The 18,117-nt window shown below is 40.9% G+C and overlaps 1 protein-coding gene across 6 annotated transcripts in view; it reads right to left on the bottom strand.

Annotated features, from left to right (window-relative positions):
* Positions 1 to 761: 761 nt before the first annotated feature.
* Positions 762 to 18,117, bottom strand: part of GUCY1A1 (guanylate cyclase 1 soluble subunit alpha 1) — a 51,262-nt gene continuing 33,906 nt past the window's right edge. For 5 of the 6 annotated variants that reach the window (XM_075127762.1, XM_048847469.2, XM_048847474.2 and 2 more), the window contains 6 exons: positions 17,747 to 17,805; positions 15,707 to 16,416; positions 13,508 to 13,993; positions 12,793 to 12,936; positions 10,316 to 10,470; positions 762 to 5,924 (listed from right to left, as the gene is read on the bottom strand). In XM_075127762.1, coding sequence (XP_074983863.1) covers positions 5,723 to 5,924; positions 10,316 to 10,470; positions 12,793 to 12,936; positions 13,508 to 13,993; positions 15,707 to 16,416; positions 17,747 to 17,805 — 1,756 coding nt within the window. In that variant the 3' untranslated portion in view covers positions 762 to 5,722. The remainder of the gene's footprint in view (positions 5,925 to 10,315; positions 10,471 to 12,792; positions 12,937 to 13,507; positions 13,994 to 15,706; positions 16,417 to 17,746; positions 17,806 to 18,117) is intronic. The other variant, XM_048847475.2, reaches the window with a different exon arrangement.

Here is an 18,117-nt window from a genome sequence, read left to right as displayed (position 1 = left end):
GTTCATACTAGGATCTTTTGGAATTCAGCTCTATATAAATTAATGGAGAAAGGACTGGTTATCCTGGGAGAACCAGCTTACCCTCTACTTCCTTGACAATGAAGCCATTCACGTCCGCTTGGACAGAAGGAAAGAACCATTTAACTACCTCCTCACTAGTTGCAGAATGACCGTAGAGTGTGTATTTTGCCTTTTGAAAGGGAGATGATGTTGTTTGTGGAATAGGTTGGAAGCAGAAAAAAAAATCCCAAAGATTATAGCAGCATGTTGTATTTTGCACAACATTTGTGAGACTAAGAGAGAAAACCTTAATGACAGGTGGCAGGCTGAGGTACAGAAACTCACTCAGTGGTTTGAGCTGCCAGCGATGTGTTTAATATAAAATGCAAACAGCCAGGGCAGTATTGTCAGGTATTCCTAGTGCTCTTATTTTGAGTCTCAGGCCTGAAACTGGTGGCTGTACATCCAGCTGTTAACCCTGGAGGGGGGTAGAAGTTGTTTGTGTAGTTCAGTGTCTGTTGGCAACGAAGTCCAACATTGCAGCGATCCCTATTGTACCTTGTCTCTTTGCCTACCTATGTTTGTAAAACCTTCTGAATTCATGCAAATTTAATTTTTTTCTGAGTAAAATGAACTGTCACCTCCTTATGAATGCAATTTTAAAGGTTTTTATTATTAAATATTATGTAACGAACAGAAATAAACCATCAACTGACATGAAAATGAAAAAAACAGCTTTTAAATTAAGAAACAAAACAATCTTATTATCTAACTGCGAAGAACCTATTTATTACACCAGCAGTGAAACAAAACAGTAAAGTGTAACAGTACAGTACAAGGCACAACACAAGATGCAGGAGGGCTTAAAATTACAGGCAAGTATACCTCTTCTGGTTCATGGCCTTCTGGCATGGAGTGCAGAGACTTGAATTTACCAAGGGTGACAGAGGGTTCAAAAGAGCTGGGATCCTAGGTGCCACTGTTCTTGCTGCCCTGATTAGCATGGGGAATGGCCTCTAGGAGGAGGCAGTGCTGCGGGGGTACAGGGAGGAGGAGATGCTGTTATTTCCAGCAACCTGTATTGTCCAAGGGCTGCATAACATGGCTGCGTGCTGGTTTGCAGTACTGCATTGCCTGCCTCCCCTAACAGCAACATGTGCTACAACAGGGCACTTCGGCTTTATATGGCCTCCAGGAGTCGCCTCTGCACCTCCCTTTTTCCGTGCTGTCTCTGGCCATGGCAATATTTTCCCTAGCAACTGCTATGCTGTCCTTTGCCATTGCAACGATCTCCATGGAAAGCTCCTTACCAGATTCCCTTTCTCAATCCTCATATACTGACTCCACCTCTCTACATTTTTCTATTTGTTCTTTCTGTAGTGATGGCTGCAAACGTTTCATCAAAGTTTTCCATTTTCTCCCCCTCAGGTTTGCTGGCTGTACAGCCATTGATAAGGGCCTGGGATGGGGTGTACAAACTCCACACTGGAGAGGAAGGGTTAAGAGCCACTCTGAGCCCAGGCAACTCTGCCCTGCCACACCTGCAATGCATGCACAGGCTGGAAGATGAGCTTTAAAAGGGAGCAAAGTAGCTCACTTGCAGGCAGCCAGCAGAGGTTAGCAGACTTGCACTGTGGGAGGCTCAGCTGCCAGACCCACTGACTATGGATGGCCTATGGACTATGGATGGCCTACCTGACCTGCTGAGGGACTCAATTGCCTACCTTTGGGCCCTGTATTGGAAGCTGGGGGAGAGGGTGCATCTGGGTTCACCTACCGAACCCATCATGGGGCTGGAGGCAAAAAGACTATCTCTAATACTAGAAACTTGGGACTAGGAAGAGCCCATGTCTCAAGAGTCCCGACTCTGGGACTTTCGCTGGGTGAAGCCTGAAGCCCCTTGCTGGGCAGCAGAACTAGCATTTGTTGGACTTTTCACATACCCCAGAAGGGTTGGACACAACTTATGGCCCAGGCAGAGTGCCGAGTCACAGAAAGGGAGAGACTGCAGCATGGCCAGAGCAGCTGTCAACAGGAGGCACAAAGACAGAAGATGTCCTGTCACACCCTTGCCTAGCCACGAGGCAGCATCTGTGGGGAGCAGGCCCCCTTCATGGGGCCCTGTCTTTTGAGGGTCTGGCCAGTGCTGTGGGGGTAATAAAAATGCCAGATGATTATTGTTCATGTTCTAGGGAGGCTGTGATAGCATTTTTTTTTTAATACTAGGTGACTAAGAGGCAGAGAATGGCCCTATTCAAAAGGCAAAAGATCAGGGAGATACACAGTGAAGTTATTCACCAAGATGCTCCCCCCAGAAGTATTACCAGAGTGGAAGGGAGTCCCAAGCTATGCCGGTGGGAATGGTTGTGTAGATATTTCTCAATCTCTGAACAAAACCTGAGCAACTTCTCAGCTTGAGATTTTTGCTTTATCTCCCCTGCAGACAAGTTGAAAGTATAAAGAAAAATAGACAGGTTTCTGCAATGACTGAATGCTTCAGGAACTGTTACCCATCAGCAAAAATGAGTGTTACAGGGCATTTACTGGGTAGCCATTCTTTGTGGCTTTATGGGCATGAAATGCCCATGTCCACCTCATGAAAAGTGAGACCATGAACCAAATTTCTCTTCCTGTAATCACTGTCTGAATAAACTTTTACATTTCACATGAAATAATGTTTTCCTTACTCGAATCTGGTGCAGACGGGCATGGTGGCTGCATCATGCTGCCTGCCCTGCTTCTGGAAGTGGCTAACAGGGTTTGGGAGTGGGGGCAGCATTCTCCAGGCAGGACAGCTGAGGGAAAGAGAAAGGAAAATAGGGGACATAGTATATGTACCTTCTGAAAACAGTCAGCAGCCAGGGCATTAACATGAAACACAGGCTGACTTCCCCCAGAGCAGCTGCCATTTTGGAAAGATGTATGAGGTAGGGGTGGCAGGCAGTGAATGGACGGTGTGGGCAGAGGGAGGGAAGTGGGACCTTGGATTCGGAAAAGGTTCTAGCTCACATCTGCCTACAATGGCTGTGGCCAGGGCGCACCCAGAACAGAAGATAGCATGGCAGGATAGCATAATAATAAATAGAAATGTAAATAGTAAATTTATTTTAAAACAATAATACAAAATTTATATGCTGAAGCTCCCTCCATGGGATCAGCCCCCTCAGCCCCAATCTGGGTTACTACCTGGTAATCAGGGTTGGTTGCTACAGAGCAGGAACTGAGCTCGATTCTACCTGGCCATTGTCAGGGTCCTGAGTCCTGCACAGATCCTGGCTTTCTGGGGAGATCTCTTCACTGGCCTCCTCAGATTCATCCCTCAATGAGTCTTGCTGGTCATCCTAGTGGTGGTAGGGGGAGGGGGGAAAGGCAGCCAGCAGACTCCACAAGCTGCCTAGGTTGGGTGGGCTTGTAGTTATATAAAATCCTGTCCAGCTCCTCAAAAATGGACAAGTTACATGTCCCCCACTGGAGTTTCTCAGTTCTCCGTCATTTCAGTGGAGGTGCTCCAGAGCGGTCTGCTCTTTATCCAGCACTGTTCCGCATTCTGGTCATGGTCCCTCATGGACATCTGCCTAGCAATGGCTACAGAACGGTCTTTATTCCAGTGGCTGCCACAAGAGCTCCCTGCACTGACACCTCCCCAGATGGCGATGAGACAGGATATTGGTGAAGCTGCTCAAGGCATGTTGTAGGTCTTCGGTAGTAAACTGGAATCCAGGGGAGAATGGACAAAATCTGACTGTGTGCCAGTTTATAAATGAGGGAGGGGACATCTGGTCAACTTGACCCCAGAACAGGGGAGGGCACAAAGGTAAACAGACAGGTCAGTAATGGTCACCCCCAAAGGAGTGTGGGATAGCCATTACAGACTGTGAAAGTATTTTGCCACAGCATTGTGTGCACATGAACAATAGGCTGGACTAGCTTGCTTCGCAGCAAAATTAGTTCACTTTGAATGAGCACTCCAGAGTTTGCAATAAATGTAGAGTCAGTGCGCTAAAAATGAATTGCGTCATGTGTATGCAAGTGTTTTCAAAGCAGATTAACTCGAAAAACTGTGGATTAACCTTCTCCTCCCCCCGACATGTGGACACATCCTTGGTGTCACTTTTAAAACCAGCAGGACTATACAGCTGCAGAATCTTAATGGTGTCACTTAGCATACACACATGATCCCAGAAATACCCACACACAACTCTTTTCCAAAAATCAGAAGGGGAGTTGGAAAGTAAAGAAGTCACTTTATGATATCTGCCAACATCCTGGATAGCTCAGCAGTGATTAACCGTGTTGTTTTCTGGGGCAGGATTTCTAGTACCTGGGCAGACTCGAAGCCCACTGATATTTTCTGTTGGATCAGCCCTAGAGGACAACTGAAATGCTTTTTAAATCAGTAAGTAAATACACAAGAACGTTTACGAGTTCAGATATCAGTGTCTCTCTTGCAAGGAACTGATGTTATCACAAATACCCTAAGTCAGTGCAAGGTATGCCAGTCCCAATCTGCTATAGGGGCCAAGTTGTGTGTCTCAGGAGAGTGACTGTGCAAAGTTATTAACTTGCAGTAGAAATAGAATCCTGAAGTCAAGTCTCAATAGCTAAAGAAACCTCTGTTTACTTTTAAAACGTATGTATTAGTAATATGAAGGCTGCAGATGTGTACTCGTATATTTCAAAGCATTTGTCTTCACCTTTAGGTCTCAGTGACAAATTTTAAAGTGAGTGAACTGTACATATTTCAGAGTCCATTTCACCTCTACATTATTTCTAGCTGAAGTATAAGATCATATGTTCAAAGCAATATGTTTGTATCCTACACACGATACAGTCCGCTTGGAATTTCCTTTCTATGTAAACACTCTACATTATGTACTATTACTTCCCTCAAAAGAATTAAAAATTAATTGACAACAAAAAGAAAACATTTATTGCTATGATACATAGTATCAGAGGGAAATAATTTTTAAAATAGGGTTTAAAAACTCCAAAAACTAAAATCTTATTTGATTACAGAGGCTTTAGTGTATGATTATACAATATTTGAATAGTCTATAAATATTTATTTTATGCACAAAGAAATCAAAGTTCAGGGAACAGTAAGCATCCATATTCCACTGTATATACTGGCATTAGTTACAAGTAGCAACCTGATCCATCAAGGTGCTGAGTGCCTTCAATTACTGTTGACTTCAGCTCCCTCTAGGAGATGGGCAGCACCTCATAGGACTGTAAAGATGCAATGGAAGATGCAAAGATGCAATGGAAGGAGTTATTTCAGTAATGGGTGTTTCCTTTTTCATATGGAGCAACTAAGAAAACTGCATTTTAATAGTCATTGGTATGCACCAGCGAACCAAACTGCATCTGACTGCATCATTTGTACACAATATTTTTTGATACACTGTACGTACAACATGTTTGGAATTTTCAGGACAGGTAGAGTTGAAATGGTCGTTATGTAGCACAGATTACCACGGGGGGAAAAAGTACTCTTAAACAGTGTTTTAAATAATGAAGTTGAAATATTATTTTAGTGACTATATATCTTCTGGAAAGTAAAAATAAAAAGTAGTATCTGACATACTTCCTGAAATTTTAATACTGGCTTTCAGGTATTAACAATCTAAAGTGCTTTCATGTTTCATACTTTTTTAAACTCTCAATTTATACAAAATTAAAATATTTATAAAATTCTTTTGTAAATGTGTGAATGTACAATTTAGTCTACCCCCGTTGCCTTGCCCAAGAAATTTGCATTACCATCTTCAAATGCTCTCTTTTGAAACCAAGGCTTTGAATTTGTTCCTTGAAGATAAGCGTCCAGAAAGTAACAAATACCAGGAATATCACTGGGAAAGTTTGGAGGAAGTTCTTCTCTTGAGCGAGATGTGAACACAAAATCTGGATATTCTTTTAGCAGCCTATGAGACAATTAAAATAACTTGATTAAATATGAAATCAAACACTAACTGCTACTGCTAGTGACAACATTCTTCTTTTTACATATCTTGTAAATTGGAGCAGAATTTGTTCCAGTATCTATATGTTATTTTAAAAGAGGATATATTGTCTTGCTTATTTAGCATAACCTTTGCTCATTGATTGACATGCGGGTACATGAGATACTCAAACAGGAACATAGTCTCTCCTTTTTTGTCCATACAAGGCATGTTTGTATTTCTCCTTGTTCTGAATGTACATGATAGATTTGTTGTTAACATTTCAAGAGACTATTTAGCATTAAATAATAAATCAAATTATTATATAAACCTGGCACCAGAAGTCATCTTTCAACCAATGAGATGCGAAGGATTTGTCAAGTAAAATATTTAGACCTAATATTAAATATAACCTTTATGCTATTTTACACAAACTTCCACTAAAGCCAGTCATCTCCTCTGGCATCTGAATTACAATCAAAAAGTTTACTTCTACATTTTAGAGATAATTATTGACACAACATATGTGAAGTTTTAATACACCTTTGTGTGTAAACTATTAAAAGGCTGCAAGAATACATGTAATCAACAACTTACGATAGTGCTGAAATGATTGGGAAAGGAATTCCCCATCTCAGCCAAATCCCTGCCATCACAACAAGCCTGACTGAAGGTCTTACTGAAGGTCAACAGATTTGGGCTCCTTTGCACCAAGGAAGGTAGCAAATTCCATAATTAAGTGTCCTGCATTGAAAATGTCCTTCCCAATGAAGTTGGAGAGACTAGGTGGGTGAATCATAGAATCATAGAACATCAGGGTTGGAAGGGACCTCAGGAGGTCATCTAGTCCAACCCCCTGCTCAAAGCAGGACCAACACCAACTAAATCATCCCAGCCAGGGCTTTGTCAAGCCTGACCTTAAAAACTTCTAAGGAAGGAGATTCCACCACCTCCCTAGGTAACGCATTCCAGTGTTTCACCACCCCCCCAGTGAAAAAGTTTTTCTTAATATCCAACCTAAATCTCCCCCACTGCAACTCGAGACCATTACTCCTTGTTCTGTCATCTGCTACCACTGAGAACAGTCTAGAGCCATCCTCTTTGGTACTCCCTTTCAGGTAGTTGAAAGCAGCTATCAAATCCCCCCTCATTCTTCTCTTCCGCAAACTAAACATCCCCAGTTCCCTCAGCTTCTCCTCATAAGTCATGTGTTCCAGTCCCCTAATCATTTTTGTTGCCCTTCGCTGGACTCTTTCCAATTTTTCCACATCCTTCTTGTAGTGTGGGGCCCAAAACTGGACACAGTACTCCAGATGAGGCCTCACCAGTGTCAAATAGAGGGGAACAATCACGTCCCTCCATCTGCTGGCAATGCCCCTACTTATACATTCCAAAATGCCATTGGACTTCTTGGCAACAAAGGCACACTGTTGACTCATATCCAGCTTCTTGTCCACTGTAAGCCCTAGGTCCTTTTCTGCAGAACTGCTGCCGAGCCATTCGGTCCCTAGTCTGTAGCGGTGCATTGGATTCTTCCGTCCTAAGTGCAGGACTCTGCACTTCTCCTTGTTGAACCTCATCAGGATTCTTTTGGCCCAATCCTCCAATTTGTCTAGGTCCCTCTGTATCCTATCCCTATCCTCCAGCATATCTACCTCTCCTCCCCGTTTAGTGTCATCTGCAAACTTGCTGAGGGTGCAATCCACACCATCCTCCAGATCATTTATGAAGATATTGAACAAAACCGGCCTCAGGAGCGACCCTTGGGGCACTCCACTTGATACCGGCTGCCAACTAGACATGGAGCCATTGATCACTACCCGTTGAGCCCGACAATCTAGCCAGCTTTCTATCCACCTTATAGTGCATTCATCCAGCCCATACTTCTTTAACTTGCTGGCAAGAATACTGTGGAAGACTGTGTCAAAAGCTTTGCTAAAGTCAAGGAACAACATGTCCACTGCTTTCCCTTTATCCACAGAGCCAGTTATCTCGTCATAGAAGGCAATTAGATTAGTCAAGCATGACTTGCCCTTGGTGAATCCATGCTGACTGTTCCTGATCACTTTCCTCTCCTCTAAGTGCTTCAGAATTGATTCCTTGAGGACCTGCTCCATGATTTTTCCAGGGACTGAGGTGAGGCTGACTGGCCTGTATTTCCCAGGATCTCCTTCTTCCCTTTTTTAAACATGGGCACTACATTAGCCTTTTTCCAGTCATCCGGGACCTCACCCGATCACCATGAGTTTTCAAAGATAATGGCCAATGGCTCTGCAATCACATTCGCCAACTCCTTTAGCACTCTCGGATGCAACGCATCTGGCCCCATGGACTTGTGCACGTCCAGCTTTTCTAAATAATCCTGAACCATTCTTTCTCCAGAGAGGGCTGGTCACCTCCTCCCCATGCTGTGCTGTCTAGTGCAGCAGTCTGGGAGCTGGCCTTGTTTGTGAAGACAGAGGCAAAAAAAGCATTGAGTACATTAGCTTTTTCCACATCCTCTGTCACTAGGTTGCCTCCCTCATTCAGTAAGGGGCCCACACTTTCCTTGACTTTCTTCTTGTTGCTAACATACCTGAAGAAACCCTTCTTGTTACTCTTAACATCTCTTGTTAGCTGCAACTCCAGGTGTGATTTGGCCTTCCTGATTTCACTCCTGCATGCCCGAGCAATATTTTTATACTCATCCCTGGTCATTTGTCCAATCTTCCACTTCTTGTAAGCTTCTTTTTTGTGTTTAAGATCAGCAAGGATTTCACTTCTGAAGTTGGTCCAATAAAAGATATTACCTCACCCACTTTGGCTCTCTAGTATCCTGGGACCAACACAGATACAACAACACTGCATACTTCCCAATGAAGTATACATCAAGGAACTATCAGCTCAAACTTTCCAGCTGATCTCAACTGCCAGGTAAAACAGGACAAGAGAGATGGACTTGGATACTTAGGGTCCAACTCATAAGTACTCTATAGATCAAAACTGGCACCTTGAATTGAACCCAGAAATGAAGTGGAAGCCAGCACAGTCTGTGAAACACAAGTAAAATATGGTCTATGTGCAAAACACTTCTAAGAAAGCAAGAAGACATAATCTGCACTAGTTGAAGTTTCCAGGTGTTCTTCAGGTGTAACCGTAAGTAAAGTATATTGCACTAATCCAATCTAGAAGTGACACAGACATGAATAATGGTGTTGAGGACTACATCTGATATGTGACTACATCCTCACAACTTCTTTGCCATGTGCATATAGAAAAAAAAGCATTCTTGGCCACCAAGGTTATCTTGACACTCTGAAGAAGCTAGGGATCTAATAGACCTCCACTGTGAGCTACAGGAACAAAAGGCAGGGTACCTCCTTAATAGAAGGAACAAATATCACTTCCCTGTTGTCTCTGGTTTCTTCCCCCACCCAACGTCATCACCTCAGACTTTATCTGAATTCATTTTTCAACCAGCCCATTATTATTCAAGCCGTGATCTTGGCCAGATGCTGGAAAAGCCAACAGATTATATGATCTGGGGATGTGAAATAAAGACTTAGAGCTGTGTATCATCAGCAAATTCAAACAAACCGCATTATTTCCCCTAGTGGCCTCAAATATACATTCAACAGGAAGTGTGACAGAACAGGATCCTTCTGTATCTCACAAGGGACAGCTCTCTATCTGACTGATTGAATAATCTCCTAACCCTGTATTCTGGGTCCTCCCTGTGAGAAAACAGCAGAGCAACTTAACTGCAACTCTGTGTCTCTCCAGTAGTGTCCACAGAACTGTCAACAATGCCTTGGGGTCAATGGCATCAACGAAATTTTTATAAATCAGATGTCACTAGAGTTGCTTTGCTACAATCTACTCAGTTATCTTTCTTAAACAAGGAATATTCAAGATCTGGTGATAGTAGCCATGCTTGTCAATGTCTAGAGATGTTTTCTTAAGAGCCTACCAACTGTTCAGTTAGGCTGTTATTTTCGAAGGTGCCTAAGTGAGTTAGTTTCCCAGCTCCCATTGAAAATCACTTAGCTCAATGAAGACCAGATACCAGGAGATGAAGAAAAAGTAAAAGATACAAAGCTTCAAGGTTAGTAGCAAAATGTATTTAAGTTATCAAGACTTTTTATTGTTCTAAATAGGGCGGGGAGAAAATACATATTAGCTACTCAGCCTCACGCCACACTTTGCTTGTGGCTGTCCAGCTCTTGAGTAAAAATAATCAAGGTACAGTCATGAGCAGTAAGGTCAATGGATAAAATAGGAAAGCAAACAATATTTTGAAAAGAAAATGAGGGAAACAATTGTGAATGTACTAAAGAAACAGTCACTAGTTTTAGATTATTTTTTTGGTAACTATACGCTGTAAATTACTGTACCTGTAAGTTGTTGGACTGACATTTATTTTCCTAGGTATACTGCAAGACTCAAACTTGTTGGCAAGAGTTACATTGTTTCCAAAGAGACAATAACGTGGCATTTTAACCCCAACAACTCCAGCAAAGACGGATCCAGAATGGAGGCCAATACGCATCTTTAAATAAAATACATAAAACAATATTTGTTAGCTAAAATAGTTTAATCTATTGAAATCAGTTCATTTTATTGGTTCATCCTTAATTAGAATGATCATGAGGTGGGGGTCATCTCCTTTAGATGCACGTATTCCGTTTTCATTAGAGGGAAGTAAACCTGCTCAGGGAGAGACTGAACTGCTTAATTTTACTGCCATAAATATTAAACAGACATTCATTTGCTTATATAACTGTGATCAAGTTGGTCTCTACAGCCCTAAATTGATCTAGAAATGACATCAGGAGACACAATAACTCTCAGTTTACCTTCCTGGGTATTTAGAGGGAAGGGGAATTATACAGTGGAAAGATGGGCTGGTGACATGATTAAATAAATGTAAGAAGCATTGGGTTTTGTCTTAAGGTCAGAGTTTGAGCTCTAAAGAAGGAAAATTATGACACATGTACACCACAGTTCCAGTGGTAGAAGTGGGCATACCTAGAGTAAAGCCTGGTTCTAAGACAGGGGAATTGAGTAATTGATCAAACAAGCAGGCTATCGAATGCATAGGTCGGTTGGAGTGTGCAGGAGTCTCTTCTTCTGTAATTAGTATTAGGGTTTGCATATTTTGCTTATTTGGTATTGTTTTTTGTGTTCCTTCTGTTTTATTTGTTCTCCCTTTAAAGGACCTCTTATATGAACGATTCTCTCGCACTTAGAGCGGGTCTCTCCAGAACAGTGTTTTGGCACAGTGGTGGAACACTGTGGAGGAGCTTGCACTGCTACTACCTGTGCTAGACCATTCTTTTGCATCTCTACAACTCTCAATTCTACACCTTTAACAAGAGCTGAACTGACGTTCTGTACAGTTTTAAATAGAAAAGCAGAGCTCTCTGCAACAAAAACAACATCCACCACGCAACAGAGCCCACGGATGTCTGACACTAATGGACACTAATATAGCAGGCTAGCTTAAAATAAGAAATGTGCACTCAGGCATCTTTTTTAGAAAATGTATTTAAAAAATGGAATAATAAAGCTGAGACACAGTGCACAAAACAGCCAATAATTCTATTAAGAGATCAGAAATGGAGGAAGCTTCACTTTCATTTATAAAAAGCTTCCATTTGATGCTTGTAACTTCTTATGCAATACACTTTATTTTCTGCAACTCTTAAATGAATTTTATAAGTTTAATAGTATCTGTCTTTCAAAACTATGACGTCAGCATTTGTGATGGAAATTGTGAAGTTCTTCATTAAATATTGTTAAAATGTTTCCAGCATCTTTCTAATTACATTTTATTTTTTTAATCTGTTGTGACTTATAATAAATAATGGGACATGTTTATAACAGTAGGGTGGCGTTCTTGCTGATAAAATGTGGAGTACATAGCCATCTCAAAATAACTTTTCTTGGACTTCTATCTGAGCCACAAGAATTATTTTAACCCATAAAAGAGGAACTGGATTTAAAAACAAATGAATAAAGATGCAAGGAAATGTACTAAATAATAATAATAATGTCTGGGGTCCCAGAGGCCTATAGACTTAATAAAAACAGGATCCAATCCAAATCTCACTGAATTCAATAGAAAGACTTCTCTTGACATATGTATTTTGGATTAGTGCCATATTTAGTACCTCCTGGTGAAACTGATAAAATGTTTAGTTGACCATTCTTTTAATGCAAACATGCACAGGAGTAAATTTGTTCATACTAGTCCCATTTTTTTTAATGAGATGTAAACCCATGCCTAAAATTAAGCACATGCTTTGTTAAATTGGGGCCTTACTTTGTTGTAACCCCACCGTAGCTGACTGAAGTTTTGCCCAAGTTGATGTTAATGGTTTAACACAAAACTGGGATGGAAAAAACTGTCATGTTTTAGACACTCTTGCAATAAGGATTATTGTTGTCCTTTTGGTGATTCATATTCACCCACTGCCTCAAAATAGTCCCTTCCAAATGTAATTTTCTCACTGATTTCATTTGAGAGAGACAGGTTTAGTCTCCTAAATAAAGTACCATAGCAGAATATTGCACATCCATGGTAACTTTATTGCTACTGAACACTGAACAACAGTACACTAATGTTCTGCGAATGATTTCAGAGAATTTCAGCCCTCCTAATGGATTTTTACATTTTTGGTTTAATCTTTCCTTCCTTATAGAACCCTAATCCCTAAGAGAATTAAAACTCTGGTCCTCTTGTCAGATCATTCCCACACTAGTTATTAAATGTTACGTAGGTGACATTTCATTGATGACAAAATAATAAACATTTCCACCCCAGCAAAAAAATCTATACATGAATATGTTTCTAATATATTTGCCTGACCTTGATAGGCTCTCCATGGGGAGACATCACCTCATCTGACAGCTCCATCATCTTCAGTGCCATCAATGCTATTTGAACAGCGTGTGTCTCGCTTTCTTTGTGTAAACCTCCAGCCACGCAATAAGCATCTCCAATGGTCTCCACCTAAACATATACATTTGTCTCTTACTGTCTATGCAGTCTGAGATGAAGAAGACATATGGCATAGTTTTAAATGCTCTCAATAGGCCACACCCTGCAGTTCTTACTAAGACAAAACTGCCACTGGATTCAATTGGAGTTTTATCTGAGGAAAGACTGAGTCCTAAAAGATAATTGGATCAAGTCCTGCAAAGAGCAGTTGCAAAGACTGCCTTGCACTGGTGCTGGCAATTGCTTTATTATGCTAAAATACTTACCCCCTGCTGTGGGACTCTGGCACCTACTTTGATCAAATGCTTACCCCCGATTCACCTGAGAGTGTACCTGAGAGCAGAACTTTAACCTAAGGCCTCTAACTTTCAGCAAATTTCCCACATGTTTGCACAATCAGCTGACTTTGTAGACAATCTCTGTTTCATTTTGTGACCTGTCAAACTATTATAGTTAAGGTCTGTGTCAAAATAATTTTTCAAATCCTATTATTCTCTATACCAGCTTAGTCTCCCTTTCCTTCCTCCCCCCCCCCCCTACTCTGACCCCCAAGATTGCCATAGAAATGCAATAAATTCTCTACCTTGTAGACATCTAGCTCTCCGCACTGGTAATCAAAGCGAGTATAGAGCTCATTAAGCATGGTGATAACCTGCATAGGTGAGCACTGGGCACAGATGGCAGTGAATCCTACAATGTCAGAGAAAAGCATTGTGACATTATTAAATTTCTTGGCTTGCACAACTTGTCCCTGCCACAGCTGCTGAGCAACCTCACCAGGAAAAATTGAGCACAAAAGATCTACTGTCTTCTTCTTCTCCTCTTCCAGAGCTTGGTGGGCCTTCTCAAGAGTAGCTTTAAGCTTTCCTAATCTCTTCTTTAGTCCATCTTGAGCTCTGGCTTGTTCTCCTATCAAAACAACATCCCTCAGTGCATTATGAATTGGAATATCAGAAAGGTATAATCCACGTCCTGTAAAATCTTCTAATCTGTCCACACAGGGAGATCCCAAGAACAAGATGGCACCGGATTCAAAAATATAGATCATTTGGCCTTTAAGATCCATTACCTGAGACAATAAAAGAAAGAAGAGTCGTCCACAGCTATGGCAATAATTCAGGAAGGGGAAGAATTAGGGCAGACAGGCTGTATCACACAAGGAACGGTTTGGTCCTATGGCCTTGTATTTTTTAAAAATAATTAAAGGGAAACATATGGTGCTGAAGTTCCCTTAAAGCCATCCAGTGGACCCAGGCAATTATCAGAACTACTGTTGGACTCCTAGGTGCCAGGGTAAAGCAGTACTTACTGATAAAATGCCTATGTCTGATATGGCATCAGTAAGTGTCAGTGTATACTGGGGAGAAACCAATAGCCAAGAACATAATTTTGTGCATTTTTGGTGTGCATTTGTTGATCAGAAATCTATAGATCTGAGTTAACAACTACATTATCTGTTTCATGCACCAACTTGTTTATGTTTGTCTGTGTGTCTGAAGGAATGGGGGGAGGGAATCCGCTTCTATTTCAGCAGAAGAACTTTACAAACTAGCACAATTTAAAAATAAATAGGCATAAGTAACATGAGCATCATGTTTTAATTCTCTACAAAAGAAAGCAAAACGTTTTGCATTAACTATTTTCTTTTGTTCTCTTTCACACCTAATCATATAGTATATGAAGGTAATGCATAGCTTTCATTAACATTGCTTTTATGGGCAAATTTTCAAAGAGCAGACACCCTATGTTGTTTGCAAATGGACATTTGAATGTGTATGTACCTGCAAAGGCAAATGTATCTTTTGCAGGCACAAACATATACACATATTTCTGGAATCTGTCATCTCTTGGAGTCTTTAAGATACAGTCTATTACTGTATTTGAGCTACCAGTAAAAGAAACAAACCTTAGATAAACTCACTAAAGCAGCATTGTCATTTCCCCCCACTTTAAGGTAAAAGTTGATTAAAACCTTTAATACATAGAGTTCTTCAGATGGTGGGGCTGAATGGCTCAGTTACTCATTAATGGGGGTTTGGAGCCCATCTCATATAAGTCATAAGTTCGAACTGAGCACAGGCCAATGATGATCAAAAGCCGCTGTCTGAGCTACAGTGTCTCAGCCTGTTTGCCAGTGACGCAGTGTCCACAGCACTAAATAAATAAATATATCACTAATTGGTATACATGAGGACACTGTCAGCAAAGGTATCAAAGGCTGAATGAATCTGGAGAGTGAACTATCCTCTCACCCTCTCCAGATCAGGGATAAGGCAGACTAACAGGGCACTGTGGTAAAGCTTTCAATGCCACTTTCTCTGCCTCTGTTCTGCAGCTGCTCTGTCCCTTAGCGAATGTAACTGTCTCCAAAGGGACAGTGCTTCCTTGGCTTTACTTTTCATCTCAACGACCACCTGTTACATTTTCTTAACATAAACAAATATAGGGCCAAATCTTGCGGTCCTTATTCAGATTAAATTCCTAGGGAAGTCAAAGAGTTTTGATTGAGTAAAAGCTTCAGGATTTGGCCTACATTTTGTTACACAACATTCTGCATCTGACTAGAGATGACAGTATAGTCTCCTGTTTCCTGGAGATACTCAAGTTTAGAAAATATTATTATAATCATTATTTGTTGTATTAGCTATTGGGAGGCAGAAAATCTAGGATTACAGACTGTGCCTTCTTTATAGTGGCTATTGATTTATAACTCTGCCTCCAATAAAGAAAAGAAAAGCAAATAAATGCTTCACAGAAATAATACTTATGCATCAGTTCTTACCCTTGATGACTTCTTAACAGCATTGTCCCATCTCTTCACTCGTACAGTAAACTGCATATTGAGCATTGTCATGATCCCACTAAATGTGCAGTTTATTCTAGGGGTAAGAATTTCAAAGTACTCCTCAAAGTTAGGATTTGCTAGAAATTCTCTCCTGTTCAAAAGTCTCCTTATCCCATTGCCAACTTGCAGAACAGCCATATCCTTGTCAAACATGAAATGAAATGGGAAAGTCTTACAGAAGAGAGAGGCGGAAATCACAAGAGAGGACTGTGGTTTACATGGAGATAAGGAAGGTCTTGTGCTTTTGACTAGTACAGAGTACAACAAATATGGCTGGTTAATAAACTCCGTGCAGTCATTACGAAAGCAGGGGGGCATAAGCATAACTTCCACTTCGGTTTCATACAAAATATGAGCTGCTGCCTTAATAATGCCAGGCAGAATGAGACTAGTTATTTTCTTAGGAAAGAAACAGTACACATTTAAGAAGTCTTGATCTTTTTCCAGGCATAATATGGAGGCTTCCTCAAGTTTGCTCTTTTCGTCTGCTTCTTGGCAATGGCCACTCTGCTTCAGAAAGGTATTGAAACTGTTCAAGAAGTCCTTAAGGGTTCCTCCAACAGCTCCTAAGATGTGTTCATCCTCTTCATAACATATTTTGAATAGCTCTTCACCAAGAGATTCCTTTACAGTTTCAACTGGAACACCTACAAATGTAGACCCACATTTCAGTCAATCACTTTGAGTTTCAATCCTTTTTCCCCACCCAGCACGAACTCATACCCTTCTAGCACTACACTTCCCCATCCCAGCACAGCCATCAAAAGAGACTCTGGGTTAGAATTAACTTAGTTAAGTCATAATATCCAGTGACTGGGAAACACAGAGTCTGGGTAGAGCTTGCACCTTAACCTCTTGTTTTCTCCTTATATAATCTCCCTTACCAAATACAAGTTTTGTCTCAGCTAAACATCTTCTGCCCAGTAGTGCTGAACTGGGCTCCTCAAAACTTTGCCAGTGTCATTCCTAACCAGTTAGTAGGTCTTGCTATTGAAGGACACAAGACTCCACCTTCCCTCCAGAGATGCAGAAAGAGCCGCTCTTGGCTTCAGGAATTAAAACATATTTTGGCACAGCACTTACCTCCAGGTCAATAAGCTAGTCCTATATACAGCACAGCTAAAAACAAGACAGGGACTGTTCTGGTTAGAAAAGAGATGACTAAAGGGGATATGATAGAGGTCTATAAAATCATGAATGGTGTGGAGAAAGTGAATATGGGAATGTTATTTACCCCTTAACATAACACAAGAACCAGGGGTCCCCGATGAAATTAATAGGCTGGCAAATATACAGAAGTACTTCTTCACACAACCCATAGCCAACCTGTGGAACTCATTGCCAAAGAATGTTGTGAAGGCCAAAAGTATAACTGGGTAAAAAAAAGAATTAGATAAGTTCATGGTGGATTGGTCCACCAATGGCTATTAGTCAAGATTACCAGAGAAGCAACCCAATGCTCTCTGAGTGTCCCTATACCTGTGACGGCTAGAAGCTGGGACTGGTGACAGGGGATATAGATCACTTGATTAAATTACCCTGTTCTGTTCACTCCCTCTGAAGCATCTGGCACTGGCCTCTGTCGAAAGACAGGATACTGGGCTAGATGGACCATTAGTCTGACCCAGTATAGCCATTCTTATGAATTTCATGTTTTAGATCAAACTTGATCTGTTCTCCCCAGACTGCAGTAGGCTGCTAGTTATTTAGAGGGTAGTACAGGTTCAAACAAATCTGGATTTCAATTTCAATTGAAAATGTTTGACCAGCAATATCTGTAATCCACTGGTGAGTATATGTAACATGTCCCACTCTGATATGAGTCTGTTACAGCCCTACATAAAGCACTTTGGCTCTTTATCTCAAGTTGTACAACTCATGCTTTTAGTTCTTTTAGCATTTAGTCCCCAGTTCAATCCCAGGTGTGTACAACCAAGATTAGCTATTACTTAATATTATTTAATGGTGTCATATTACCTGCTGCATTTGCATGATCAGTGATTATTTTTTCAAAATCTTCTCTCTCCTCGTATTTCCTGAAAAGACCATAAAAATGTAAATTTAAAAAAAAATCTGCAAAATCAACAATAAAACTTAATGAAGATCACAATGAAAAATATACTAGGAAATGCAATGAAGAATTCAGTGGGCCTAATTCTTGTCTTGTGCAAATCTGGAGCAACTCCACTGCAATGCAATGCAATGAAAAATATACTAGGAAAGTAACATAAAATATTTTCCCCATGCATGCTGTGTAAAGATTGGCTCTGTTGATCAATATGCAAATTTTCATTTCATCACAAATGGGCCTTGGTACAATATTACATTGCCCTGTAAACTTGTGATAC

Source organism: Caretta caretta, chromosome 4 (assembly GCF_965140235.1).
Source record: "Caretta caretta isolate rCarCar2 chromosome 4, rCarCar1.hap1, whole genome shotgun sequence".
Lineage (NCBI taxonomy): Eukaryota > Metazoa > Chordata > Testudines > Cheloniidae > Caretta > Caretta caretta.
This window is presented reverse-complemented; position numbering and strand designations above follow the sequence as displayed.